Consider the following 27,303-nt stretch of genomic DNA (forward strand, 5'->3'; position numbering starts at 1 on the left):
TATATTTTTAGTAGAGACAGGATTTCGCCATGTTGGTCAAGCTGGTCTCGAACTCCTGACCTCGAGTGATCCGCCTGTCTCAGCCTCCCAAAGTGCTGGGATTACAGGCGTGAGCCACCATGCCCGGCAGGTGCTTTAAATGTTGCCCTTCCAAATAACAATGATGATGATGTTGATGACGACGACGATGAGTTAACACTTGCTAATCACCTATTCTGCATCAGCAACTGTGCCAAGTGTTTTAGATAAGTTATCTCATTTCATCCTTACTCTCATTCTCACATTACAGATGGAGAGAAACACTCAGGCTTAGAGAGGTTTAGTAACTTGTCCATGGTCACACAGCTAGTAAGTGGAGGAAAGCGCCTGGATTCAAATCCAGGTCTGTGAGGCTCTGAGGCCTGTACTGTTAACCAGGCTCCTCTTTGCCAATGTCCGTCTCTACATAGCCTCTTCAGAACCCACCTGCTGCCTCCAGCACCCATTTCTGGACTAGCTCCAGGAAAAAGCCCTGGGTGCTGCCAAGGGGAGCTCCATTCCTTCTGGCAGCCGCCCATCACCCACCCCCCACTCAGGACCTCCCTAACTTCATCTGAAAGCACTGTGATTTTCATTATTCTTCCCTTAGGTATTTCCCCCTAATGAACACATGGTGCTTGGTTAATATTACTTTTGAAACATGTTTTTTTAAAGACATAAAGGTAGCTATGGAAAGCTCACCAGGTGGTCGGTTAAGAGACCAGCTCCTGGTCCCACCTGTAGCCTTTCAGCTGTGTGAACGTAGGCAAATTCCTCTTCCTAAGCCTGTTTCCCCATCTGTAAAGTGGGCATTATTGACGTCTTCTCAGGGATAGTGAGAGGGTAAAAGGAGAAATCAGTGTAAACTTGGAAGAGCTGTGCACATGGGAGGGCTTATTCTTTAATTTTTAAATGCGTATTTGGGTTTACTAACTAGTAGTCCAGAATATTGATCCTCAGTTGACTGATTCTTCCCCCTCTCTCCTGCTTTTGGGGGGTTCCAGGGACCTGGGATTCTTTTTTTTTTTTTTTTTGAGACGGAGTCTCACTGTGTCTCCCAGGCTGGAGTGCAGTGGCGCGATCTCGGCTCACTGCAAGCTCCGCCCCCCGGGTTCACGCCATTCTCCCGCCTCAGCCTCCCAAGTAGCTGGGACTACAGGCGCCCGCTACTGCGCCCGGCTAGTTTTTTGTATTTTTAGTAGAGACGGGGTTTCACCATGTTAGCCAGGATAGTCTCGATCTCCTGACCTTGTGATCCACCCGCCTCGGCCTGCCAAAGTGCTGGGATTACAGGCTTGAGCCACCGCGCCCGGCCGGACCTGGGATTCTTGAGTCAAAAGAGGGAGAGGGTGAAAGGGAGGCCTCAGATAGTGACAGAACACAGGAGTTCTGACTGACCAGGTCCTCTTCCCTGCTGCTTCCCTCGCTCTACGCCTCAGTTACCCCTCCTGCGCCCTGAGTCTGGGTGAGGACAAGAGAGGCTGAGGAGGAAGGTGGGGAGTTGGGCAGGCAGAGGAGTTGTAGTTTTTATACTTTCTTGGGTCCTTCCCACTCTGACTGCAGCAACCGCTGACCATGGGCATCTCAATTAGCCACTTGCTTCATAATTTATTACATGGTCAAGGCTGCCGCAGGCTTACATGTGTGGGCATGTACATACACTCACACGTGTGCAAGCATACAAGCATACTCGTGCACACACAGTCGCACACACTGTATGGGCATCAGATATAACACTAAATGTTAGTGTTTGTTGCTGGAGGTTGTGTTCTTCTTCTCTTTGGAATTTCTGTTATTCAAAGCTTGGCTCAACATCCCCTCCTCCTTGGCCCTGGTAAACTCAACCCAATTCTTCCCCCCTCCTCCTCCACTGCATGAGCATTTTTACTTGAATAAATCAGCAGGAAAAGATTTCAAGTTCAAAGCCCTTTCCCAAACTCTGTGATGTACAGTTATAAAAATAATGCTAAGAACAGAAAGTGACCTTTATTTCTAATCTATAGTCCTTGATGACTTCTGGCTTTTATTTTCTTGAGAAAATATATTTTTTTTCCCTGGTTATTAAAAATAATACATGTTCATGTAAAAATATTCAGGCAATACAGAAAACCTAAAGATGTGAGTCAGAAGCATCTGAAATTTCACTACTGAGATAACTACTATTCACATTGCAGTGAATAGTCTTTCAGACCAAAAAAATGCATATGCTCATATATACACAGATGTTATTATATAAAAAAGATAGTAACAGGCATGCGCTTTCTAATCTGCCATTCTCTCTCGACAATATATTATGGACATCTTTAAATGGCAGCAGAGACTCCCACTGTGTGGATGTTCGGCACTCTCAGCCTCTCTGACTCATGTTTTACTCTATTTCTCACCGCCTCTCAGATGAGAGTGAACCAGCAGGTGGTTCTGGGGGAACGGCTCGGGGGGTGACAGAGAGGGACTCTGCTTAGGGAGGGCAGCGTATATAGATGGAATGAGGACTCACAGAGTGCCGAGTCCACTCTGCTGAGCTGTGGCTGGCCCCAGGGGACCCGAGAAAAATGGGCAATTCAGAACATCTTTAGAGAAGATCAAACAGCTGACAAGACAGGGTGATGGATGCAGTGGTAGGATTTGCATTCGGGGGGCCCTGCCAAGTGGACCTCAGAACAGGAAACCACTCTGGGCGCTGACGGGGCCGCATGCCCAGGAAAGATGAATTTGGGAGCGGCGGTTCAAGAAGCGGTATGGAAGGATGCCTCCACCTGGGTTTGGGGTGACTTCAAGGAGGAGAGTTTCGACTTTTTTCTTGGATTTATCTATACCCAACCCCTTTCTAAAAAGCTGTTACAGTAGCTTTCAACAAAGGACATGCAAAAAGGTCAGGCAGCTAGAAATAGAAAAGCAGGAACAGGCATGGTCTCCATCTGAAGCAAAGGACTGCAGCCCGAGCCTCACAGAGAAAGGGCCTGCTTCTCCCAGCCCCTGGGAAAGAGCTGGTGGGAAAAGCAGAGTGATCCCCAAGGAGAGGAAAAAGAGGAGGGACTCTGGCTGATGTGAATGTACATCACACCAGAAGTCGCAAACCTAGATCTCCCTCTAGGTTCTTCCTCTTCTGAATTTTCTGAGCTAGGGTAACCACATCACCTTTCTGAGCCTCACTTTGCTGATCTGTAACGTGAAAATAAAAATATCAGAGTCCTGGCCGGGCACGGTGGCTCACGCCTATAGTCCCAACACTTTGGGAGGCTGAGGCGGGCAGATCACTTGAGGCCAGGAGTTTGAGACCAGCCTGGCCAACATGGTGAAAACCCATCTCTACTAAAAATACAGAAATTAGCCAGGTATGGTGGCACATGCCTGTAATCCCAGCTACTTGGGAGGCTGAGGCATGAGAATCACTTGAACCTGGGAGGTGGGGGTTTCAGTGAGCCAAGATTGTGTCACTGTAGTCCAGCCTGGGTGACAGGACAAGACCTTGTCTTAAACAATAAATAAATAAAAATAAACTAAATAAATTGGCTATGTTCTTTAAAAATATATATGTCAAAGTCCTGATAACACAGGACTCGGTTGCTGCAAGTTACCTGGCCTACCTGTACAGTTTGCAATGGGACCTGCCCTTGGACAGGGTCACTTGGAGAACTTTCATGGGACATACACTGCATTACTGTGCCCCTGGGAATGAATGGCCACTAGAGGAGGGGAGAAAGAGGGAAGATGCAAGGAGGTGCGTTTTCGGTGCCTGCCAGCTTCCTGCCCCTCCTAAGTGGGTCCACCCACAAGCTGCCTAGAAATGGCAGCCCCCAGGTAGCCTTGTTTCATGTCCATGACCCCTTCCTCCAGCCCAGCTGGTTGGATCAGGGTGGCATCTGACTCAAGGGCAGCCAACCCACAGGTTGCCCAATGATGTATGTGTGGCTGGACCTGAAATGGGGGCCCGTCAAATCAGCCCATTATCCTGAGCGGCTGAGTCAGTGAATGCTGGCAGCTGCCACCAGAAGGCCATGAAGGAGAGTTGAGTTGGAGAGGTCATGATGCCTGGAAAGCTGAAGTTATGAGGAAGCAGACACCATGACTCAGGAGAGGAACTGTGTGGACAAAAAGCAGCAGCAGATGCTGGCGAGTGACTGAGTCATGCCAGGGTGGTCATCTATTGCTGTTGTCACAAACTACTCCCAACCGCAGGGGCTTAAAACAACTATTTTATTATATCCCATGACGATGGGTCAGGAATTTGGACAGAGCTTGACTGAGCAATTCAGGTGAAAGTTGGGCTGGTCTAGAAGGTCTGAGGCGGCTGCACTCTCATATCTTCTGGTGCTTTGGTGGAGATGACTGGAAGGCTGGACTCAGCTGGGATGGTCAGCCGGAGCTCCTCCAGCGTGGTGGTCTCAGAGCAACTCAGAGGACATCCTATGTGGCAGTTCAGGGCTTCCAGAGAGAACGTTCCAAGAGGCCTGAGCTGAAGCTCCAAGGCATCTTCAACTCAGTATGTCACATTCTATTGCACAAACAAGGCACTAAGAGCAACCCATATTCAACAGGAAGGGAATTAGACTCTGCCTGTCTACAGAAAGGATAACAAGGGATTTGCAGGCATCTTTATTCTACCACAGGTGAGGCACCAGCAGTTTCTGTAGACGATGATCCTGGAGCTACCTTGAATCCAAAATGCCCATCTGGTTCAGGAAAACCATCCCTGTTGCAACTCCTGTTTGGATTTCTGAGTGCTCTTCCCCCTCACTGTGTCTGTCCTCACAATAATGCTCCTGCACTTGAGTGAGCTTGACCGGATTTCTCTTCCTGTGCTCAAGGAGCCAACTTACAGCAGTGGTGAGTCCTTTAGTCCCTTTCTCTTCTATTAGAAGAGAAAGGCCAGGTGTGGCAACAAGAAGTTACCCAACATGAGGGCCAATAAAACTTAGGTGGTAGGGAGAGGGAGCCCTTGGTCTTGTCATCTAAGCCTCAGTTTCCCCATCTGGAACATGGAAGTGAAACTACCCAATCAACTACCCGAATCACTGTAACCTGAAAGACTCCTCCCATCATTCACCTGATATGATGTAGTCCACATCATGACACCCACACCCTTGACTTGGGGCACTTTGCAAATGCTCATCACTGCCTATCCCCATGACCTTGGCAAGCCCATCTCTCCTATAATATAGGAGTAGATGGTTGAAATAAGTGACCTTTAAGGACCTCCCAGCTCTGAAATTCTAGAATTCTGAGAGGTCTGGGGTAAAGGGAAAGGCTGGCATAACTTGATTTTAGTGCAAGAATGCAGCTAGCTGGTGGTGAATAAGGGAGGCAGCCCCAAGTAGGGTGCAGGGTTTGGTCTATAGGGCCAGAATAGAGATTAAGAGGGAAGGGACTCCAAGCGTGTAGGAGGGATGGTAGGGTTGGGTGCCGAGAAGGGAAAAGGGCATTTCAACCACTATACCAACCTTATTCCTCCTCCTTTGCTCTTACTCCCCTTCCTTGAGCCTTCTGAGTTTTTGGGCCCTGTTGGCCTTTGCACATTCTGTTCCCTCTGCTCAGAAGCCTCTCCAGCCCCAACAGGCTAACTCCAATCATTCTGTCTCTCCTAAATGTCTCTTAGAGAAATCTTCCCTGAAGCCCCAACCCAAGTAAGAACCCTCCTCTTACCTTCTTTCATAGCACCAATTTCCCTTCCCAGCCCTCACTGTACACATCATTATATGTGTCTTGGTGTTGTTATTAGCTTACTGTCCATCTCTCCCATTACACAGGGGCTTCCACAAAGGCAGTGTTTGGTTGGTATTTTCTGAATGAGCAAACGAATGAGGACACAAGTTCGCTGGGAGCAGACCAGGATGCAGGTCCTCACTGTCCAGGCCACAGAGCAGGATCCCTGTCGACAGGTGCCAAAGAGAAGAAAGGCCGCCCCCAGGGAGCTGAGAGGAGCCCTCCAGTGCCCCGGCCCCCACCCTGGCCCACTCTGCCCAGCCAACACACACGGCTGACGCTGAGCGCTAGAACACTGCAGCTTTATTGATAGAACAACCGCGTCCGCAACTAGAGGTTACATTTGGGGGCTTGGAGGTGAAAGAGAGGCAAATGGGGAACACAGGCTGGGGTGGAGACAGACAGCAAGGCAAAGGGGTGAGGACGGGGTCGTGTGACTAAAAAAACAACCCCAATACATTTCACCCATTAATAAGGGGGTCTCCTGTTGTGCTTTTACCTTGGTGGTGGGGTGGGCTGGGGTGGTCAGACATGTGGGCCTGGGCATGAGGAGTTTTGGCTTTTCTCCCGTCTTTGAGGCCTCAGGGCTGGAGCAGCCCCTTCCCTCCCTGCCCCTTCTCCTGGGCTCAGGATAAAGGCCTTGGTGAGCTGGCTACTCTGGGGCAGGAAGGATGCATGGAGACCACTGGGGCCTAGAGGACCACCAGAGCTGGGCTGAGATGGTGATTATGTGGGTGGCTGGCAGGAGGGTGGGAGGGCGCTAGGAAGGAGGGCATTCCTATCCTAGGAGGGTCCCTGGGAAATGAGTGCAGGCAACGAGAGGGCAAGGGGTGGGGTGGGCAGATGTCATCCCTCTGGACCTCGCCTGTACAATGGGGGCACCAGATTAGATGCTCCCTAACGTCCCTTCTAGTTATAAGGGTCAAGGGATCCCCAGGAAAGAGTGGTCCTTCTGCCCCAACACACACACACACGCACACTCCACACATCACACACCACATTCTCGGACACACACGCACAGCACTGACTCGATAGAGAGGCAGGTGCTTCCCGGCCTTTGGAAGCATGGAGGACTCCCCTGAACCCTGAACCCTGAACCCAGCCTCAGTCAGTGGCTCTGCAGGGACTCTCCAGAGCAGAGGAAAGGCCCTGGGAATACTCCCCAGTCCCTCGAGCTGCCCAGCGAGAAAAAACACAAGGATTCTGCACGCCCCACCCGCAACCCTCCTGGTCTTTGGGGAAGTGAAGAGGATGAGCACATGAGGACATGTTGACCTGCACTCCTAGCCTGAGCTCTTGTGAAGTCACGGGGAGAGGAGGGGAAACAGGGTCTCTTCTCTCTGGGGGCCTGGGAGAGGGGCGGCAGCTGCAGACACTGGTGGGAGGGTGGCCACCTCTGTGTGGCACCCAGGCCTGCCATGGGGCAGAAGGGTCTGCAGCCTGGGATGAGAGGCCAGAATGTAGAGCCGGGAGATAGCATCTCTCCCAGGGTGGGATCCCAGCAACATCTATAACATCCCCACCGGCACCCCGGAGACAGGACTGTTAGCCAAACTCCCTGCACCCGTTTGGCAGGAGACCTCAGGGGCAGTGATAAGTGGTGTGACACCCCCAGGGCTGTAGTACCTGGCTCTCCCAAGACTGGCTCTACTCAAACTAGCCGTGTGATCTTGGGCCACTCCCCTTCCCCACTCTGGGGTTCAGCTTCTTCATCTGCACGAGGGGTTCAAACTTTTGAGGTCCATCCTCACTCTGACAGCCTGAGCCAGGGGCTTTCCCAGAGCACAGGCAAAAGGAGAATGAATGGGAAAGAGGTGTCAGGCCCATCTCCAAGAGGCAGGGGTGGAAGGAGCATTCCAGGAGGAGAGGGCTTGGTCTTCAGGCTTCACTCAGCACCCTAGGAGTCCGTCTGTGGTCCCAAGGGCAGGATAGCCAAGCTGAGACTTTCATAAGCTGCTCTACAGCACTTGGCCCCCGGAGTCCTTTTCACCAACATGAAGGGGACAAGGGATGGAAGGGCCCCAGCACCCTGAGGACTAACACCCCATTTTAAGGCCACAAAATGCCTCAGTCACCCTGACCCAGAGGGCGAGGCTGCCACTGGGGAGATGTGCTGGATCCAGCCAGCCTTGTCTCCCCTGGCGGGGGTCACTCATGGGCCACCCATCAACACATAGACACTGACACACCGTGGCACACGAAGACACACAGCATGAGCAACATTGATACAGAGATGCTGGCTCACAGGCACACACAGACACTGACACTGACAAGTCACCTGGTGATACACAAAGCCACTCATCTCCGCTGAGGAACACGCGCACACACACAGACCAGCACGTGCCTAGACACTCACAGTGCCCGCTGGCATACACTGACACCCACATCCCCCACCCACCTGCTGGCACACACAGACATACACATCAACCTCACCCATTCACACGTGGGGACCTCAGCGTTTCAGCACACTCTGTCAACCCCGGGTCAAGCCATCCTCCAGGCAGGGCTGTCTGCACCCACTGAGACCTCCAGCAGCATCCCCTCGCCCCCCCCACCTTGTGCCCTCCACCCATAAAGACCAGGAATCTGGGGGCCATATGTATGCAGTTCAGCCCAGCCAACATGTACTGAGCACCTTTACCGCGGCAGGCTGTATGGATCCTGAGGGGAACCAGGGAGACAAGTCCCCCGTTGGAGTAGCCAGGGTTGCGGGGCAGATGGACTGGAAGGTCTCAGAGGGAAGCAGGCACAGGGTGCCTTAGGAACCCCAAAGAGGAAGCACTTGGGGCTATTCATCTCTGGTGCTCCAATGCCTACCCCAGCGAGGGCACAGAGGAAGCACCCAGGAGGTGCCAGGCCAGTGGTTCCTGCTGTCAGGAGAACCTGAGGAGCCTTTCAACATTTCTGATGTCCGACTGTGCTCCAGCCCAGTGAAATCAGAGCCTCTGAGGTGGGACCCAAGCAGCAATGCTTTTTAATAGAATCACTCTGGTGATTCTATTCCGCAGGCGAGGCCAGGAACCACTCATTACAGAATCCATTCCACTGGGCAATGGAGTGGTTTCCACACCAGGCCCACTTGTGCTGGGCACGAGCGGGAGGCGGTGGAGGTGGAGGGAGGACTTGGAAGGCTCTGAGGAGGAGCTCACAGTCTAGTTGGGGCAACAGACTCCGCACAGATGGGACAATTAAGGAACAATACCCGACAGACGCGATGGAAGTGTATGCTGAGAACCTGGAGCGACTCATTTCGGACAGAGGCCTTGACTGGGCCAGGAAGGCAGCCATGCTGATCAGGCATCAGAAGGCCCCACTACATCCTGGCCCAGCCACCCACCAGCTGTTGGTGATAATGATCACACAGGCCTGGCAGGGGGAGGAGATGGGCAGCCTTTGCCTCGGTTCCCCGCCTGCCGCCTGGCGCTGCAGTGCTGCCCGAGTTCCAGGCCTCTTCTCTGCAGCTGTCCCCAACAAATGCTCCAGGAGGAGCCCTGTGCCGCTCCTCACCAAAGGTGCTTGCGTTCAATATGGTCATCTGTAAGTTCTTTGTCATTCACAGGGGATGAAAGGTGGAATTTCAGGCCATCGCAGGCAGCCTGAGACTACAGAACAGGGCTGGCCAGGGTCTCTTCAGCCAGCACCCTACAAGCAAACACATCACTCAGGAAGATGGACACACACACTGATGTACACGGACACTCACAGAAACGACTGGGTCTCCATCCAGTCTCACAGGCCAGTATGTGTGACTGCACACACAGACCTGTGTTTGCACACACTCCTGCTCAACGAGGTGCCCACGGTGGTACCTAGACACAGACGGGCACACACACATACACACATATGCACGCATGCGTAAAGACTCATTCTAGAGGGGGCTGGGCCTTCTCTCTCCCATGGACGGCTGGGTGGGGGCTCAGGGGTGATGTCAAGGAGGAAAGATCTAGATCCCATCATGTCAATCTCAGGCGCCTAACCCAGGACCCAAGGACAGGGAGCCCTTTCACAGCTCCCAGAGACTAAGGGGACTGGCTCCTGCTCCCTCCACCAATCCCAGCTCTATAAGCCCCTCCTCCTTCACTGCCCCTGGGTGGAGAAGGGAACTTTTGACTAGACAGTGCTTTTTGGCATTTTGCCCTGCACATACCCTCCTACCCAGGGCACCCTTTCATGCCAAGTAGATAAGAAAGGAAGGCCTCTCTCCACTTTCAAATTCACTGTCTGATATGGGGGCACCTAATCACAGAAGCAGGACTTCCCTTCTGCCTTTCTCAAAGTCAAGCTTCACCCCAGAAAATGGGCTGGCCACCACTCCCCCAGCTCCTCTGAGACCCAGCTGGGGGCTGAGGCTAGGAGGGAACCGTGTTCTCAGGAGTCCCACTGCTTGTGGGGTGGAGTGGGGAAGGTGTCAGTCTTCAGACTGCCCAGGCCCAAGACCCTGTGCTGGGGCCCTTCAAAGGGCGCACACTGAGGAGGGAAATATGGTGTCCCAGAAATAGGTCAGGGGATCTGGGGTGACCTGTGGTCTCCACCATCCAGTGCTTACTCTGGACAGAGTTGTGTGCAGCAGGTGCCCTACCTTCCTGGTTGTCCCCTGGACGTGGGACATTCACAGAGCTCGCAAAGTCCCACCTGTTCCGCCTCTGATCCCTGCCTCTCCCATCTCAGGAGTCCCAGAGTCTGACCAAGGGAGGGGCTCCATGTCTGCCCCACTTCTGGCTCCCTTCTGGCAAAGCCACCAGGCTGGAGTTCGGCCTTGAGTTAGGGGACAGGGGAAAGTCAGAAACACACCACGAGTGCAGCAAGGACAAGGCCCATGTTGCGCCAAGGTCCCTGGGTTGGCAGATGCCATTCAGGCAAGTCCCCTGTCTTTGCAGTAAAGAAGGTGCTGGCAGGTCAGATAGAAACTTGTGCTTTAATATATCTCTGTGTGTGAGAGCATGAGTGTGTGCGTGTGTGCATGTGGAACAGCTGTCTGCAGGGCCTCAGTGCCTGGCCTCTGTCCTTGTCCTCTGCTCATCCTTGCAGCCAATGCAGGCCCCCTCCCTGGCAGGCCGGCCCTGCCCCTGGGCACCCCAGCTGGCAGGGGTCAGTCTTTGGTACAATGTGGACACTTTGGTGTGCCGGGGGCAAAGTTGCGGGGGGGCCCACACAGCTCTCATCATCTCTGCAACGCCAAGAGGAAGATGGCCATGGGCCCCCACAGCTGTGGGCTGGACTGGCAGGGGGCTCCACTGCCCGGCATCACCACCACTGCAACAGGAAAGAAAGAGGAGACAGGCCAGGGCTCTGGTCAGCTCTGGCAGGGGCAGGAAGTGGCAGGCAGGTCGGCAGCATCAGGGCACTGTTACTCTACCCACCTCTTTGGAGGGCCTGAGGGTGCGCACTGGCCTCAGTGCACACAGACAAACTCACAGCACAGATATGAGATGGCGTGGGGTGAAGTGGGGGTTAGCTCAGCCTGCCAGGCTTCGGGTTCACTAAGACTCGGAACAATTTACTTAACCTCAGTGGGCCTCAGTTTCCTCACCTGTAAAATGGGTCCAACGGTGTGTGCTACCCCAAACGACCGTTGTGAGGATTAACTGTTGTGAGGTAAGTGAAACGTGCATATACAAGTTTATGTGCCTTGCCTGGTACACAGTAATTGCTCAGTAAGTGGGAGCTGTTAGTATTGGAAACCTCTGGCCCTGGAAGGCGCACGTTCACCTCTGGAGCCCGAGGTATGCACAGATGTATTCAGACACAGGCACAGGAGGCGCTCTGATACCATGAACAGGTCAGTAGGCTCACCATGAGGGTGGGCTTCTCATTGTTTACACATGCACACAGCCTGAGTGAGGGTGGGGCACACCCTTACACCGTCAGAGCCACATGATTCCCATCACTCAGACATTCTGAACCCCTATTCAGACACAAACACCCTCCCCCAACAGACAGGAACCCCCTCCACACACAGCTCCCGCCAGATTCAGCTCCCCCACCTCCTTCCCATCTTGCACCTTTATTGGGATCCATCTGCTTCCGGGGACACTCCCCCTTCTTCAGTGTGACGTCATCTATGGCAATATCCCCCAGGTAGCCTGAGCCTCGAACCCCCTCAAAAATAATCTGGGGTGGGGTCAGAAAGCAGGGAGCAAGGGTTGAGGAGGTTCTGCTGGGGACCAGAGCGCTCCCCCAACCCACCTTTCCCCTTAATCTACCTGGAAGTTCCCCCTAGCCTGACTCTTTCCATCCTTAGCCCCCAGGAAGAAGGACAAGGCTTTCCTAAGTGCTTCCTGGCCACAGCAACCACCGAAGCTGGGGAAGGTCCTCTGGGCCCTGCGGACTCACCTGGAAGGGCCCGCTGGGGCTGATGGGCACATGGGCCTGCTGCCACACATTGCCCTTATTGCCACTGAGGGACCAGGCATGCGTGTCCAGAGCCCCTTTGTTCCGGGACCGCACCAGGAGGTTGAGGGAGCCTGTGGTGGGTGTGAAGACAGTCGGCAGTGAGATCTGGCCAGGGCACCCTCACCTTTTCACATTTACCAAGCCCTCTTCTCCCACCACATCCTACAGCCCTGTCCCTGTTGACAGGACCTCCTCCCCATGCCCAGCTGGGTGCAATGTCCCATTCCTGCAGGGACACCCTCAATGTGGGAAACAAGACTTCAGCAGGATTTCAGTTCATCAGGATGACTTGCAAATTTTCTTTCATTTCTGTCCTTCTGTCCTGCCCTGCTAATCAGCTAATCTCCCCACCCACAAACACACACACGCACACACACCCTACCCTTCCCCTCTAGACAAGGGAGCTGTCCCAGGGCAGTGGGACCTCTGTCTGGGCACACAGCAGGATTTCCAAAGAAAACAGTGTGTCCCTGTTGGCAGTACATGACTTGTGGAGGTAGATGAAGGGGTTTTGAAACGTTTAATATCCAGTTGGCAAGAGGAGTATGTTGGGTCCAGTAAGGCCCTAGGAGAGAGAAGGCCAGAAGGGACAGTCTGTGTGATCGTCCATGCTCTGCATTCCCCATGGGGTAGAATAAATACCAGCAAGTGAAAGCTTGCAGGAGGCAGATTTGAACTCCATCTAAGGAAGACCCTGGATGTATGAGATCTGCCCAGCAAAAGAGTGGGCTGTCTTGGGGGAGCATCCTGTCCTTGGACAGGACTATCCAGCAGGGGTGCTGTGGAGGGGACCCCTGTCTCCAGTCACGTTACCCCCCTGCTCAGTCCCCTTTGAGGCTTCCCATCGCCATCCTTTCCTGGACTTCCACACCTGATCTGGACGCTGTCAGCTTCTCTGATCTCATTTGCCGCCACTCTTTCCTGGCTTCCACTCGGGTACAGCAAACTGGTTTCCTTGCTTTTCTTTCAATACCTGAGGCCTGCCTTAGGGCCTTTGCTTGTGATGTTGCCCCAGCCTGGAACATTCTTCCCTCCCTCAAGGAAGTCCCTGACCATCCCATGTAAAAGAGCTCTCTATTCTTTTTTCTGCATTCTTTTCTTTATAAGGCTTGGCACCAGTAGACTGTAAGCTCTTCAAGAGCAGGGGTCTTTGTCTTGTCCTAGTGTCCTAGAACACTGCCTAGCATATAATGGTGCTCAATTAGTTAAGTGAATGAATAGATGGATGAATAAATGAATGATTGATAGGATTTGGTCTTCATGAACCCTGAGGTCCTTCCAACTCTGAGATTCTATGAAAGTCCTTGATGAGAGTTATGGAAAATTCTTCATTTAGAATTTAACTATTGGGAACTTCTAGGAATTTTGACACAGACCTTCCTGCAGGAGTCAAATAGGGAAGAGAAGATGTGAATCCCAGGGACTACCATACCACAGAGCAGAGAGTGATCTGGGCCTGGGGAGCTGTACATTAAGGACTCAGAGTTCACAGGAAGGATAGAGGGCTCCCAGCTCAAACCTAGGAACTCTTCTGGAGGAGGGTGTTTTCGACAGGCCTTGAGGAATGGGAAGAATTTGGCCAGGGGAATGTGGTAAGAAGGCATGTTAAGCAGAGGGAATAGGCTGAGCAAAAGTCCAGAGGCTGGAAAACTGGAGTCTATCCAGGCACCAGCATACAGCTCTGTATGGTTTTAGATGTGGCAAGAAAGATATGGAGGAGTGTACTGAGCAAAGCTCATTATTTTTGCGGGGGGTGGGGGGTGGGGACAGGGTCTTGGTGGTACAATCATGGCTCCCTGCAACTTCAAACTTCTGGGCTCAATAATCCTCCCACCTCAACCTCCCAAGTAGCTAGGACTGTAGGCATGCACCACCACACCCGGCTAATTTTTAAAGTTTTTTAGTAGAGATGGGGGTCTCCCTATGTTGCCCAGGCTGGTCTAGAACTCCTGGCCTCCAAAAGCACTGGGATTACAGGCATGAGCCACTGAGCCTGAGCAGGCCCTTTTCAAACGGAAAGTTGGGGGTCTTGGGCCGTGGATGTCCTCTGTAAAGGGATATCAGGAAGCCCCTGAGCAGGGGGTACACTGGAGCTGATGGGTGCTGAGGGAAGGGGATGGTGAAAAAGCAGGCTTCCGCATCAGGTTCCTTGGGGCAGGGTAGTGGAGGAGGAAGAAATGGTATGGGAACTGAGGCTAGATCCCAGAGGGATGGGGACAGCGGGCATATCTCCAGGAGGGAGAAGAGAAAGTCATTTCTTTGGGGCTGGTGAGGATCCTGGAAGACACTGGGGCTTGGGCCCTGTGAAAGCCAGGGTGAGTACCTCCTGTTCTACTGGGTGCTGGCACAGCCTCTCAAGGGCCCCATCCCCTGCTGGTGAGGGCACCTCCATATGCCTGGAACCTTCAATATGCTCCTCTGCCTGGCTTTGCCATGGAGGAGGGGTGTTTCTTGCTATCCTAGTTCCTCTTCCCTCCTCCCCTCCCACTCTGCCTGGCAGCTCTGGGCACCAGCTGTCCCTAGACCTTGTGTCTCGCTGGCTCTCCTTGGTCCAAGCCAACTCCTTTCATACAAGGCAGGTAACATTTGGTGGCTCTCTCCCACCAGGGGGTCTGTCTATCTGGTGTCACAGATGGTACAGCTTTGTCTGTGGGAAGTGCCAGCCAACGGGCACCATCTAAGATTGATTCCCCTTCCCTCAGAGCCGGATATTTCATATCACTGGGGGCTGGAGCTGAGCTGGAAGGGACAGGGAGGGGGCATTGGTGTTGCCTGGGCACTCTTAGCCAAGTTCTGGTCTCCTCCTTCTCCTCCAGCACCCCTCAGTTACCCCAGAATTCCAGGTCCCTAGGGCTGTGGGCAAATGGGCCGAGTACCCCCAGGCTAATGCTTCCACAATCTCCCCTCTCACTATCTTGACCAAGTTATGTAACACATGTGCTAATATCTTTCTTTAAACTCACTCATTCTTTTTTTCTTTTTTGAGCCTTGTCCTTAGCATCAGTATTAGAGAAATCCTGAGTTTTAAGAGCTAGCTTTATTCACCACATAAATCATACCCAGTGCTAAAACTGGGAAAGATGGGGTAAACTCAAATGAACTGGTTGTCCTACCTGGGGAAGCCAAATGGAAATGAGAGGACTGGGCAGGGTGGTGGAGTCCTGGTCATCTACCCTCATCTACCCTAGAAGAAGCTTCTTATGAAGTCCAGACCCAGCCATGGGCAAAAGATCTGAGCAAATGGTTTGGGGGCCCCGGTGGAGGCAGAACCTTCTATCCGACTCCATTCTTGTTCATCAGTTCAGCTTGACCCATCACCCTAGCTGTGGAAACTTCTCCATGATGAGCCCTTAGATCTACATCTGCTTAAAGTCACTCCCTCTACCATTACATCTGAGGAAAACAATGAAGATGCTTTCTGCGGACTGACAAGGAATGATCACCAAGATGATGTACAATTCAGAGGGAAAGAGCAAGTATAGGACAGTATGTGTAAAATGGGAGGAAATAGAAATATATATATATATATATATATAAAATATATATGTGTGTGTATTGGTTTCTTTTCTTTTTTCTTTTTTTTTTGAGACGGAGTCTCACTCTGTCGCTCAGACTGGAGTGTAGTGGTGCAATCTCGGCTCACTGCAATCTCCACCTCCTGGGTTCAAGCGATTCTCCTGCCTCAGCCTCCTTACAGGCACCCGCCATCATGCCTGGCTAATTTTTGTATTTGTAGTAGAGATAAGGTTTTGCCATGTTAGCCAGGCTGATCTCGAACTCCTGACCTCAGGTGTCCCACCTGCCTCGGCCTCCCAAAGTGCTGGAATTACAGGTGTGAGCCACCTTGCCCAGCCATATGTACTGGTTTCTATTGGATAAAGTATCTCCAAAAATTTGCCCTAAAATCTAGTCTATTGATCACCTTTGGCAGATGGACTGGGATGGAAGGGCATTTGCATTATGTGCCCTTTTGTACCTTTTGGCCTTTGTGAAATGTATTACCTTTCCTATAAATAAGTAAACAAACAAAAACATTTTTAAAAAATCATCATGTCCTCAGCAGAGTCTCCCATGACCATGCCGCGGAGTCAGTCAGGTCTCCCTGTTACCACTAGTCTCGGCCCCTGTCCTTCTACTGCTGCAGGGGTCACTAACTCCTAGCTGGTAGCATGGGTTATTTAATAACTGTCTCTCCCACTTGTCTGTAAATGCCAAGAGGATGGGGAACTCGTCCACCTCATTCACTGCAGCACCTGATACCCGGCACTGAGCAGGAGCTCTGGAAGTGATGGCTGACAGATGAGTTCACTGGTTATGTGACACTCCTACCAGTACCATTGCCTGCCAAAGGGTACTCCTTATGTTCACTCCCACACTTGGGAAGCAGGACTTCCTCTCACTGCCCACAAAGCAGCACCCTTCCGATCTCATGTTTAGGGCTTGGAGAAGTCACACAGATCTAGCTTACTGTGTGGTCTTGGGCAAATGCTTGACATCTCTGAGTTGGATGGTAACACTTCCCTCATCTGGTGGCTGTAAGGGTTAATGCAACCAGGGATTTGGCACACCCAGGACATCACCTGGCAGGCACTCCGTATTTGCATCCTCTTAGTTGTCTTCTCCATCCCCTCCACTTCTATCTCATCCTGCTGGAGTCTTTTTTTTTTTGAGATGGAGCTTTGCTCTTGCTGCCCAGGCTGGAGTGCAGTGGTGCAATCTCAGCTCACTGCAACCTCCACCTCCCGGGTTCAAGCGATTCTCCTGCCTCAGCCTCCCAAGTAGCTGGGATTACAGGCACCTGCCACCACACCCCGCTAATTTTGTATTTTCAGTAGAGATGGGGTTTCACCATGTTGGCCAGGCTTGTCTTGAACTCCTGACCTCAGGTGATCCGCCTGCCTCAGCCTCCCAAAGGGCTGGGATTACAGGTGTGAGCCACCATGTCCGTCCCCTGCTGGAGTCTTTTCTATCTGCAGGCTCAGGACTCCTTGATCATCTCAAAACCTCGGACAAGCTGGCTTTCAACTTCTCCTCTTGCCAATTCTCTGTGCAGACCCCTCCAAGAACCTCTCATTTAGCCAACTGGGGAAGCTCAGACCTCACATGGGCCAGTCCATGGCCTCCTGTGGACCCCACTCCCCTCCCATCCTCCAGCATACACTTGGTGGAGACTACCTGGTCCCCCAACTCACCAATGTGTTTCCCGTACATGTGGTAGAAGAAGGAGACACAGTAGAACTTGGCGCTGGCATTGTAGAGGGGACTCACTAACCTTGCACGGTCCCCCAGCTCCCGAGGCCTTGATGTCTCGATGAACATGTAGTAGCCTGTGGGGAATGGGGAGATGTGCCAATAGCCCCCGAGACACCCGGGCCTCTTCCTACCTGATTCCCTCTCTGCCTAAGCCTCTGCTGGCTGAACCTGAGGTGCCTTACCCCGCGCACCCTGCCTCACAGCACAGCACAGCACAGGAGGCTGCTCAGTGCTCATGGGTCCTTGGCTCTACTGTAATTCCTCTTCCTCTTGATCCTCTATCAGGACAGGGCTGCATCTCCCTCAGACTGGGGCTCCCTAAGGATGGGGCTGTGACTCACCTCAGACCAGGGATCCCTGAAATCAGGGCTGTGTCTCCCCTCAGACCAGGGCTCCCTGAGGATGGAGCTGCATCTCCCTCAGACTGGGGCTCCCTGAGAACGGAGCTGTGTCTCCCCTCAGACCGAGGCTCCCTGAGGACAGGACTGCGTCTCCCTCAGACTGGGGTTGTCTCCCTTCATCCCCAGTGTGGGGTGCCCTGGGCCTAGACAACCCCCTGAAGCAATCCTCCATTTCTGGCAGCAGGCCAGGTCCTCACCCTCAGGGGTGCCACTTATATCAGTGGGGGGACCAGTGTTGGGGGAGCGTTTGGGGTTCTGGGTGAGGGCATTCTGCCGCGTCCAGTCAAAGTTGTCTGTCAGGTCCTGGGTGTAGCCACAGATCTTCTCATCCTCAAAGTGGCAGGTGTTGTCTGCATTTCATGGGGGAATGAGACAAAGAGTCACCCTCTTCAGTCCCTGAGGCCCAGCCTCGCCCTGTCACCACCCTGCAGAGGCAGCTCCCATGCATCCAAGCAAGGCATCCAGGATTCCAGGCTTCAAAAGACCAGATACGGGACCCACAACAAAGTTGTTGCCATAACAAGACTTCTTAACCCTTTTTGTCCATAGTCCCTTCTAGCATCTAGTGAAGCCTAAGGATAATCTCAGAATAATTATTTTAGAGACATAAAATGAAATATATAGGATTATAAAGAAAATCAATTTTGTCAAAATATTTTTCAATCTGTTATAAAATCATAAGTAGGCTTCTGTATTATCTAATTAAATCACAAGATCTAGTGTTAGGTCTAGTAACTACTATAGTTTTGAAATACAAATGGATATAAATGATATTTAGAGATATCTCGAACAACTGTAAGGTGAGGTGAAAACACGGGATTTCTACAGCTGACAAAGTCACAGGTCCTGATTTTACTACTGTGGTTTGGATCCTCCATTCATCGTTGAAGGGGATGTTAAATTTCTGCTAGAAGATAGGGAAAATAAAGAAATAATTGAGGCCAGGCATGATGGCTCACGCCTGTAATCCTAGCACTTTGGGAGGCCAAGGCAGGTGGATCACCTGAGGTCAGGAGTTCAAGACAAGCCTGGGCAACATGGTAAAATCTCGTCTCTACTAAAACTACAAAAATCAGCCGGGCACGGTGGCACATGCCTGTTATCCTAGCTACTTGGGAGGCTGAGGCAGGAGAATCACTTGAACCCGGGAGGCAGAGGTTGCAGTGATCCGAGATTGTGCCACTACACTCCAGCCTGGACAACAGAGTGAGACTCCATCTCAAAAGAAAAAAAAGAAATTAATTGTATGCCTTTCCATGTTCATAGACTGCCTGAATTCTATACACAGATTCCTTGGAGGTCCATGGGTCACAGACTAAGAACCCCCGACTCAGGCAACAGGGGGTGTAGATGAGCCCAGCTTCTCCTTTTTTCTTTTGGGACAGTGAGCCTCTCCCCACCTACCTGGCCTTTAAACCCCAGAATAATCCCAGATGTAAACATCTCCAGCCCAACATTGCTTCTCCTGCTAGCCTCTGGCCGTACCCCATGGAAACGCAGGGGGAATTCATTTTCTCTCTGACTGTCTCAAGGATAGCCTATCTCCTTTCTCTCACCGGGAGAGGCTTTGTGTCCCTAAAGGGAAGGGGAAGTCATGGGGGATTGGGGAGTCTCACCTGAAAGGTTCGGAGAGTTGATGGCTGAGAAAGCAAGCAGGGAAACCAAGTCAGAACTGAGGTGTGGGGCTCTGCAGAGGATACCCTGCTTGGGACCAGAGGACAGGGTCCTCAGAGCCAGGACTGGGGGCCAGTGGGTCTGGCCTGCAGTGACAAGGTAGGAGAGTACACGGTGGGGAACCCCAAGCTTAGGAACCGCATGGGGATGGTGGAGGGGGTCCCTGGCCATGAGATGGGCCCATCCTTCCTACCACCACCGCTGTCACCTACGCTCTGTGTAGTGGATGATGCGGGAGGCCATGTCACCAGCGCCGAAGGTGGTATAGGGTGTGAGGCGGACCTCATAGCTGTGGGGCACACGGAGGTCGGTCAGGATGTACTCCAGCAGCTGCCCCTTCTCCACACGCCGGACCGGGATGGCCTTGACCACCGCATTGTGCTGGTTCAACTGTAAGTACAGGGAGTTCCCAGATGCCTAGGAAGTCAGCCCCTCAGTTTCCTCAACTGTGAGACAGGACAATCACCCCTTCCATGCCCACCTCCCAGGGCTGTCTTCATAATAAAAATGATGATAGCAACACACTGAACCATTAATAAGTGTGGGGTACTGTTTTAAGTATACTGCCATTATTAAGTCATTTAATCCTCAAAATTACAATCCTATGAGGCAAAATATTATAATTACCCCCATTTTACAGATAAGGAAACTGAGGCCAAAGAGAGTAGCTTGCTGTAGCTCACACAAAGCAGGGTTCTGGCCTAGGCAGTCTGCCCCAGTGCCACACTCTTACCCTCCCACCAGTCACCTCTTGGGCTGAGCAGAACCACATGGAATCATACTGGGCACGAGAACAGCAGACAGACCCTGGCCTTGCATGGTGGAGACCCCCTGGATGAGACTGACCCTCTCCTCTCCCACACCCCTTCTTAAGCTCTTGATCCAAGAGTAGATTCTACGTTCTGTGAGTAGCGCTGGCTCCCTCCCCTATGAACCCAGCAGACCCGTGCCTGCCCAATTCTCATAGCTGTGCCTAGAGTCTGGGTCCAGAAGGGACAGATCCCTAGAACCTCCGATCTCTTGCTGCTATGTCCAAAACTTTTCTCCCTAAGGGAGACTCTCTAAAAGCGTCAACGTGTCTGAGCCCCACCTCTGACCCTTCCTCTGGCCTTGATGAGCATTTCCAGGGTCAGCCACCCCACCCTCCACCTGCCCCCAGGCCACCCTCCCCTTTGGCCCACCTGGCGGACGCTGAGTCTGTAGTTGAGCACAGGGTCGACAGCATCAGGCTCCCTCTGAGTCCACTGCAGCACGTAGGAGTAGTTCTTGGACAGCTTGTGGCTGCGGGTGGGGTTGGGGGTGTCGAAGTAAAACTCCGGGCTGTAGGCTTTGGCTAAGAGGATGGGGAGGGGGGCATTGGGCCGTGGAGGGTGCGGGGGAGACACAAAGAAAGGAGGTGTGGGAAAGGGAAACGGAAGAGGATGAGGTGGAAAACAGAGAGGGAATGGAGAAACAAAGAGAAAGCGAATATTGTGAGATTGGGGAATGTTGGGAGAAGAGGGGATTGGGGAGAATGAGAATGGGATAGGAGGGAAAGTGGGAGATGGAGACAGAGATTGGAAATTCCAAGAGGTGATATTGGTGAGAAGAGAAAGGCAGGCCCAGAAAAAACAGAGTAAAGAGAAATTTAGGAAAACACAGAAAAGGGATATGAGGGAAGACAGGGGAAAGAGAGTGAGGGAAAGACACAAAGAAGGGTCAGGGATATCGGGAGGAAAGAAAGGTAAGGGAGAGGAGGGGAATAGAGAGAGGAGTGGGGAGACAGGGAAAGTGTGGGAGAACAGGGGAGAAGGGAAGGAGGTGGGAAATGTCACAGGGGCCTCTGGCTGGCAGGGCTGGATGGTGGGGAGGTGGGGAGAGGGCCAGTGACCTGCCGTCCTATCCCCCTGCTGCTGAGTGAGGGATTCAAACAGAAGCTGAAGGGCCACCCAGTCAGCTGGGGGCTGCTGGGAAAGCTGTGTATGCCATGGAATGGGGGACAGGCATCCCCAGGCTCTGCTCCAGAGGCGCTGCCACCAGCTCTGGCAGGGAAGCGGCTCTCCCCACATGGAGGAAGACATCAGCAACCCAGGCAGCCCCCCTGTGTTCCCCTAGGCCTCCCTCACCACCACCTCCACCTCTTTCTGACCCACCCATGGCCATCTGCAGCCCCTGACAGCCCACCTGAGAATGCCTAGAAGAGCTGGGGCTGAGAGGGGTTTCTGGGCACCGAAGGGCCTGCACCTCTAGGGTGCCAGCTCAGGAAACGCGTGCTGTCTGGCCCAGTGCCCCCGCAACAACGTTCCAGAGAAGCTGTTGAGAGGCGTCTGCTCTCCCCTAAACTATACCTCAGACCCCTGAAGCAGTTCCCCATCTGTAGCCTCAGGGGTCAAGGACGAGCGGGGAGGGGCTGAGATGGGGTTGTGGCCAGGACTTGATGGGCTCTAACGCTGGTGGGAGTGGGGCTGGAGCGAATGCTGCCTGCTGCTGGATCGGCTGGAAGCGCAAAGCTGGCACTGGACCAAACTGAAAGGGGTGGAGCTTATGCCTTACGCAGGCGGAGCCTAGACGTGGCTTGGATGGGTTTTGAAAGGGTCTAGGCCTGGTTTGGGTGTTGGTAGAGAGGCGAAGCCTAGGCCTGGGGAAGGCTGTGTTTGAAAGCGGCACAGTTGTCAGACGCCCAGGAAGCGGGCTGAGCTGTAATAGGTGGGGCTTAGGACAGGTGTAGGCATAAGCAGGCCTTGGAAGGGGAAGGCCTCAACCTCAAGAGAGGGTGTGAGTGGAGGGGCGTGGCCTGCACCTGGAGGGCGGGGCTGGGAGGCCCAGGTTGGGATACTAGCGGCACAGGGCGGGGCCTGGCCTTGGCGTGGGCAGGTCTTGGAAAGGCCCAGGCTAAGCCTGGAGTAGGTGGGCTTCAAGGGGGTCAAGGGGCCCACCCAGGGAAAGAATCTCCCGGGCTGGGATTGGGGCAGAGCCTGGCCCCTGGTGGGCGTGGTGGGTGGGGAGGGACCCACTGGACGCTCACCGGAGACCTGGAAGAGGCAGACAGCCGAGCCCACGTCGTTGGAGATGCTGCACTCGTAGCTGCCGCTGCTGTCGCGAGTTACGGCGTCGAGGCGCAGCTCCGCATGATCCGGCGCCTCAGCGGCGGCTGGAACAACAGGCGGCGGCGGCAGCAGCTGCCCTTTGAAGCGCCACACAGCCGAGGCGATGCGCTGGGGGCTGCCTCGCAGCAGCGAACAGCGCAGGAGCACGGGCCGGCCCAGCGCCTGGCGCACGTCCTGGGAACTGGGCTCCACCTCCGGCGGGACTGGGGGCGGGAGCAGCGGTCAGCGGTGCCTCTCCCCAGCGAGTGGGGCCTGAGGAGCGGCCCGTGGGGAGGTAACGCGCTCACCTCTACTGCCGTCAGCCCCCGCCAGGAAAAATCCCAGGGCGGATGCACACTCGCAACACATCCCTCCAATGGCTACGCTCTTACCTCCCAACCTGCAGGTACCCACTCCCTCCTGGCTATTCCCACCAGCCATGCTTCCCAGACCTGGCCTGCAGTCACGCCCTAAGTGGACCCCTCCCAAGCAATGAAATGCAGGATAACGCAGGGATTTCGCGTATAATCTCTAAAGCTAGTTGGGCTGGGTTCAAATCCCAGCCCTGACTCTGTGAGAACTTAGGCAAGTTACTCAACCTCTCCGTGTCTCGGTTTCCCTATTTGTAAAAATGGGGGGATAATAGAATCTGTTATAGGGCTGTGGGGGTTTAAATGAGTTAGTGCATTAAAACTCTTAAAACAGTGTTTGGCACATGGTAATTTTCTTTTTTTTTTTTTTTTTTTTTTTTTTGAGACGGAGTCTCGCTCTGCCGCCCAGGCTGGAGTGCAGTGGCCGGATCTCAGCTCACTGCAAGCTCCGCCTCCCGGGTTCACGCCATTCTCCTGCCTCAGCCTCCGGAGTAGCTGGGACTACAGGCGCCCGCCACCTCGCCCGGCTAGTTTTTTGTATTTTTTTTAGTAGAGACGGGGTTTCACCGTGTCAGCCAGGATGGTCTCGATCTCCTGACCTCGTGATCCGCCCGTCTCGGCCTCCCAAAGTGCTGGGATTACAGGCTTGAGCCACCGCGCCCGGCCGGCACATGGTAATTTTCATCATCTTGTTATCAGACAGTGTTTCCCTTGAGGGTCCTTCCTCCTCCTTCAAAATCCCATTTCCACCTGTCAAAATCAAGTAATTCTTTTTGTTCACCGGGCCCCTGAAAATGAAGATGGGAGATACTTGATGAAGCGCAGCAAAGAACACAGACCTCCGTGTTCTACAGCACAGGGATGTCAAGGAGCGTTAGGGGTATCAGGAGTAGGTGGTGGGGTCTGGTTGGACTGGGGTGGGTGAGGGGATGAAGAGGGGACAGGCCGGCTGCGAGCCGGAAGGAAAGCTGGGAAGGTAGTCCGAGTGGCTTGGTGGACTCACACTGCACGTTCAGCTGCACCTGGGCCTCACGGGGGCGCACGTTGAAGCCATTATAGCGGGCCGTCTGGCAGCGGTAGGTCCCACTCATGTCTCGGCTCACTCGCTCCAGCCGCAGCTTCCCGTCCGGAGTCTCCTCCAGGGGCAGCCCCGAGGGCAGCAGTGCAGCCTCCTTGTCCACACGGGACCAGAGCACAGGCGGCCTCGGCTTGCCCCGCACCTCGCATTGCAACTCGGCAGGAGATCCCTCGCGCACAGTCACCACGGCCCTACCCTTGGGCACACTGATGGTGGGCGGAACTGCGGGGGTGATGGTGGTCGGTAGAGAGGTAGGAGTGGAGTTAGAACTCCCCTCTGGGCTCTGCCTTCCGGCTCCTGCTTACCCCCCTCTAGGTGCAAGCCTCTCTCTCCCATCCCAGACTTCCCACTGGTCCGCAGTATTTCCAAAGCAGAATTCACTTTCCCAAATCCTCTCCATCTCCTGGGTCTCCACCTCAGGGTCTCCCAACTCAAAGAGAGACTTGACGTCAGCCTGGCCTATATTCCTTCTTCCCCAGAACTAGTAAGTACTAGGGATTCCACCTCTTAAACATTTCTAAATATATCCATTCTTGGTCCTTCTGTCCTACTCCAGGCCCTCGCCTATTTAAAGACTTCATCTTCTCTTGCGTTAGTGTGTTATCACAGGCTTCTAGTCTGTCCTACAACATCCTTGCCCTTTCTTCTTAAGTAATAGGATACCTGGTTTTCAGCAAGGCTCACAGCCACCCAGAATAAAGACTACATCTCCCAGCCTGCATTATTGTTAGCTACAGCCGAGTGACTAAATTCTCGCTAATGGAATACCAAGGAAAATGAGGGTGTTTAAAAGAAGCTGTACCCCTCTTCTCCTTCCTGCAGAAAATAATGCAGAATCATGGCTGCAGCTGGAACTGCCATCATGGGCAACGTGGCACATGCTAAGGATGATGGAAGAGCAAGCCAGGTGGAGCCTGGGGCCCTGAGGACTTGGTGGAGCAGAGACCCTATACTAGCCCTGACTGCTTACCAGCAAAGTTTTACATGAGGAAGAAATACACATCTAGCTAGTTTAAGCCACTGTTAATTAGGGTTATTTCTGTTAATAACACTGCTAATTTCTTTTATTCATGGCAGAACTTAATGCAACCCAACACATTGCTCAATCAGAGGGTCTTTTGAAGACTTCCATGAGTCCCATTGCACATCACATCAAACAAATTAAAATGTGCCCATGTTCTACATTAAATATAAATATAAAGTTCTTATTTTTAAATAGCTCTATAAGGCCAGCTGAGGTCCAGTGATCTAGTTAGTATAATATATACTCTATAAACATTTATGCATTTATTGGCTTTAATTGTGCAGTTGTTTCTTTGTATTTTGGAGCCAATTATTTTATTTGTCCAGGCCCTTAAGACACTTCCATGCCCTAGGCATCAGGCCTATGAGCCAAATGGAGGAAACACCTCTGGGCCCCTGCCCTGGCTCTAAGACATTCCAACTCCCAAGTCCTCTACACACCCTACGGTTGTAGGGTGTGTGGTCTCTCCCTTTGAGGCTGCACTGCGCTCAGGGAACTCTTTCCAGACTCTCATGTATGCAGTTTGCAATGATGTATTTATTTGTGAGACTATCTGAAACGTGTTTGCCTTTTCTCCTAAGCTCTATGAGGGCAGAGCCTGTTTTGCCCACCACTCTACCCCAGGGCCTAGCACAGTGCCTGGCATATTAACAGGGACTCAGTAAAAGCATGTGGCATGAACAAATGGTGGCCTCCTCACTCTGGCTTCCCTTCCCCATGCCGCTTCCTCTCCACCCCCTCACATTTCCCTAGGGCCCCTCCGGCTGCCCACCTGTCTCAGAGGAGATGTTGACCTCGACGCTGAGGTCGGGCACGGGTGCCCCTGGGAAAGAAGCCATGCACAGGTAGGTGCCGTAGTCACTGAAGTGCAGGTCAATGAGCTCTAGGCTGCTGGTGACCGCAGGCAGCTCAGGATCATTGCGGGTCACCAGCAGCCGCTTGGACATGCGTGCTGGCTTGCCATTCTTGAACCACTGGTAGGTCACCTTCTCCTGGGGCACTGCATCCACGTGGCACGATAGCTTCAGGTCCTGGCCCAGCTGGATGTTCTCACTCTCTTTGATCACGTCAGGAGTGATCTGGAATGTAGCGTTCTTCATGGCTGTGAGTGGATGGGGAGGGAAGGGTAGCTGGGGTTGGCCTGACTCCAGGGGTCCATGTCCCACCCCAACCCAGACCCAGCTTCTCCCCTCTAACTGGCCCTTCTGGGGATAAGGGGCTACAACTCTCCCAGGTGAAACTATCACTTTTCTCTGCTTGGAAATTGTTTCGTTTGTTCAGATGTGCTTTAAAAGTTCAAAGAGGTCACTCAGAAAAGCAGGTTTTACCAAACAGAACTTACACTATGTGAGAGGCACTGCTCTAGGCACTCAACATGGATTTATTAGTTTAACCCATCCCAGAATCTCTGAAGGAGATGCATTATTACCCCCATTTTACAAAGGAGGGAACTGAGGCTCAGACAGTTTAAGTAACTTGCCCAAAAAAGTAACCAATCTTGAATTCAAACTCAGAGTCTGAGCTTTTGACCACTACAATGCTTTGTTTTTTATCATTGTTTTAAACCTTAAATATGCAAAATACACATTTGGAAGCATGCACTAGAATCTAACAGTGGTTCTATCTAGAGAGTGGAACTGAGGAGAATTAACAATTTAATTCTTACATTTCACCCTTTTGTGCTGTTTGACTCTTCGTAATAAGCGTGTGTAATTTTTTTAATAAGAGACCAATACAATCACTTTACATGCAATTACATAACACAGCTTTTAGAAAGAAAAAAGTCTGGCCTCTTTAAAAAATGTGGATCATGGCCGGGCGCGGTGGCTCACGCCTGTAATCCCAGCACTTTGGGAGGCCGAGGCGGGCAGATCACGAGGTCAGGAGATCGAGACCATCCTCCTGGCTAACACGGTGAAACCCCGTCTCTACAAAAAATACAAAAAATTAGCCGGGCGTGGTGGTGTGCGCCTGTAGTCCCAGCTACCTGGAGGCTGAGGCAGGAGAATGGCATAAACCCAGGAGGTGGAGCTTGCAGTGAGCCGAGATCGCGCTACTGCACTCCAGAATGGGCGACAAAGCGAGACTCCGTCCCAAAAAAAAAAAAAAAAAAAAAAAAAAATGGATCGTGTTTGAAATAAACCAAGAGTTAAACTGAGTTTTTAATCAGGTACCCAACCTTCTGGACAGGACACTGGCACAACAGGCACGAGTCAGGTCTGCGCTGGGAAAGGCGAGCTCTACAGCCACCCTAAGAGGTGACCGTAAGTATTTGATGTAAATTGAGATCTTACCAACCCAGGCTTAAAAGGCCAAATGGAAT

At 52.6% G+C, this 27,303-nt stretch overlaps 1 protein-coding gene across 2 annotated transcripts in view; it reads right to left on the minus strand.

The window, feature by feature from the left end:
• Positions 1-6,007: 6,007 nt before the first annotated feature.
• MDGA1 (MAM domain containing glycosylphosphatidylinositol anchor 1) overlaps positions 6,008-27,303 on the minus strand; it is a 64,485-nt gene continuing 43,189 nt past the window's right edge. The window contains exons 7-17 of one of the 2 annotated variants that reach the window (XM_025384405.1): positions 25,753-26,082; positions 23,882-24,178; positions 22,447-22,731; positions 20,624-20,775; positions 19,655-19,832; positions 19,385-19,408; positions 17,966-18,118; positions 17,307-17,441; positions 12,055-12,185; positions 11,724-11,832; positions 6,008-10,974 (exon numbers count right to left, since the gene is read on the minus strand). In XM_025384405.1, the coding sequence (XP_025240190.1) occupies positions 10,883-10,974; positions 11,724-11,832; positions 12,055-12,185; positions 17,307-17,441; positions 17,966-18,118; positions 19,385-19,408; positions 19,655-19,832; positions 20,624-20,775; positions 22,447-22,731; positions 23,882-24,178; positions 25,753-26,082 (1,886 nt within the window). In that variant the 3' untranslated portion in view covers positions 6,008-10,882. The remainder of the gene's footprint in view (positions 10,975-11,723; positions 11,833-12,054; positions 12,186-17,306; positions 17,442-17,965; positions 18,119-19,384; positions 19,409-19,654; positions 19,833-20,623; positions 20,776-22,446; positions 22,732-23,881; positions 24,179-25,752; positions 26,083-27,303) is intronic. The other variant, XM_025384406.1, reaches the window with a different exon arrangement.

Source organism: Theropithecus gelada, chromosome 4 (assembly GCF_003255815.1).
Source record: "Theropithecus gelada isolate Dixy chromosome 4, Tgel_1.0, whole genome shotgun sequence".
In the NCBI taxonomy this organism is placed as follows: Eukaryota; Metazoa; Chordata; class Mammalia; order Primates; family Cercopithecidae; genus Theropithecus; species Theropithecus gelada.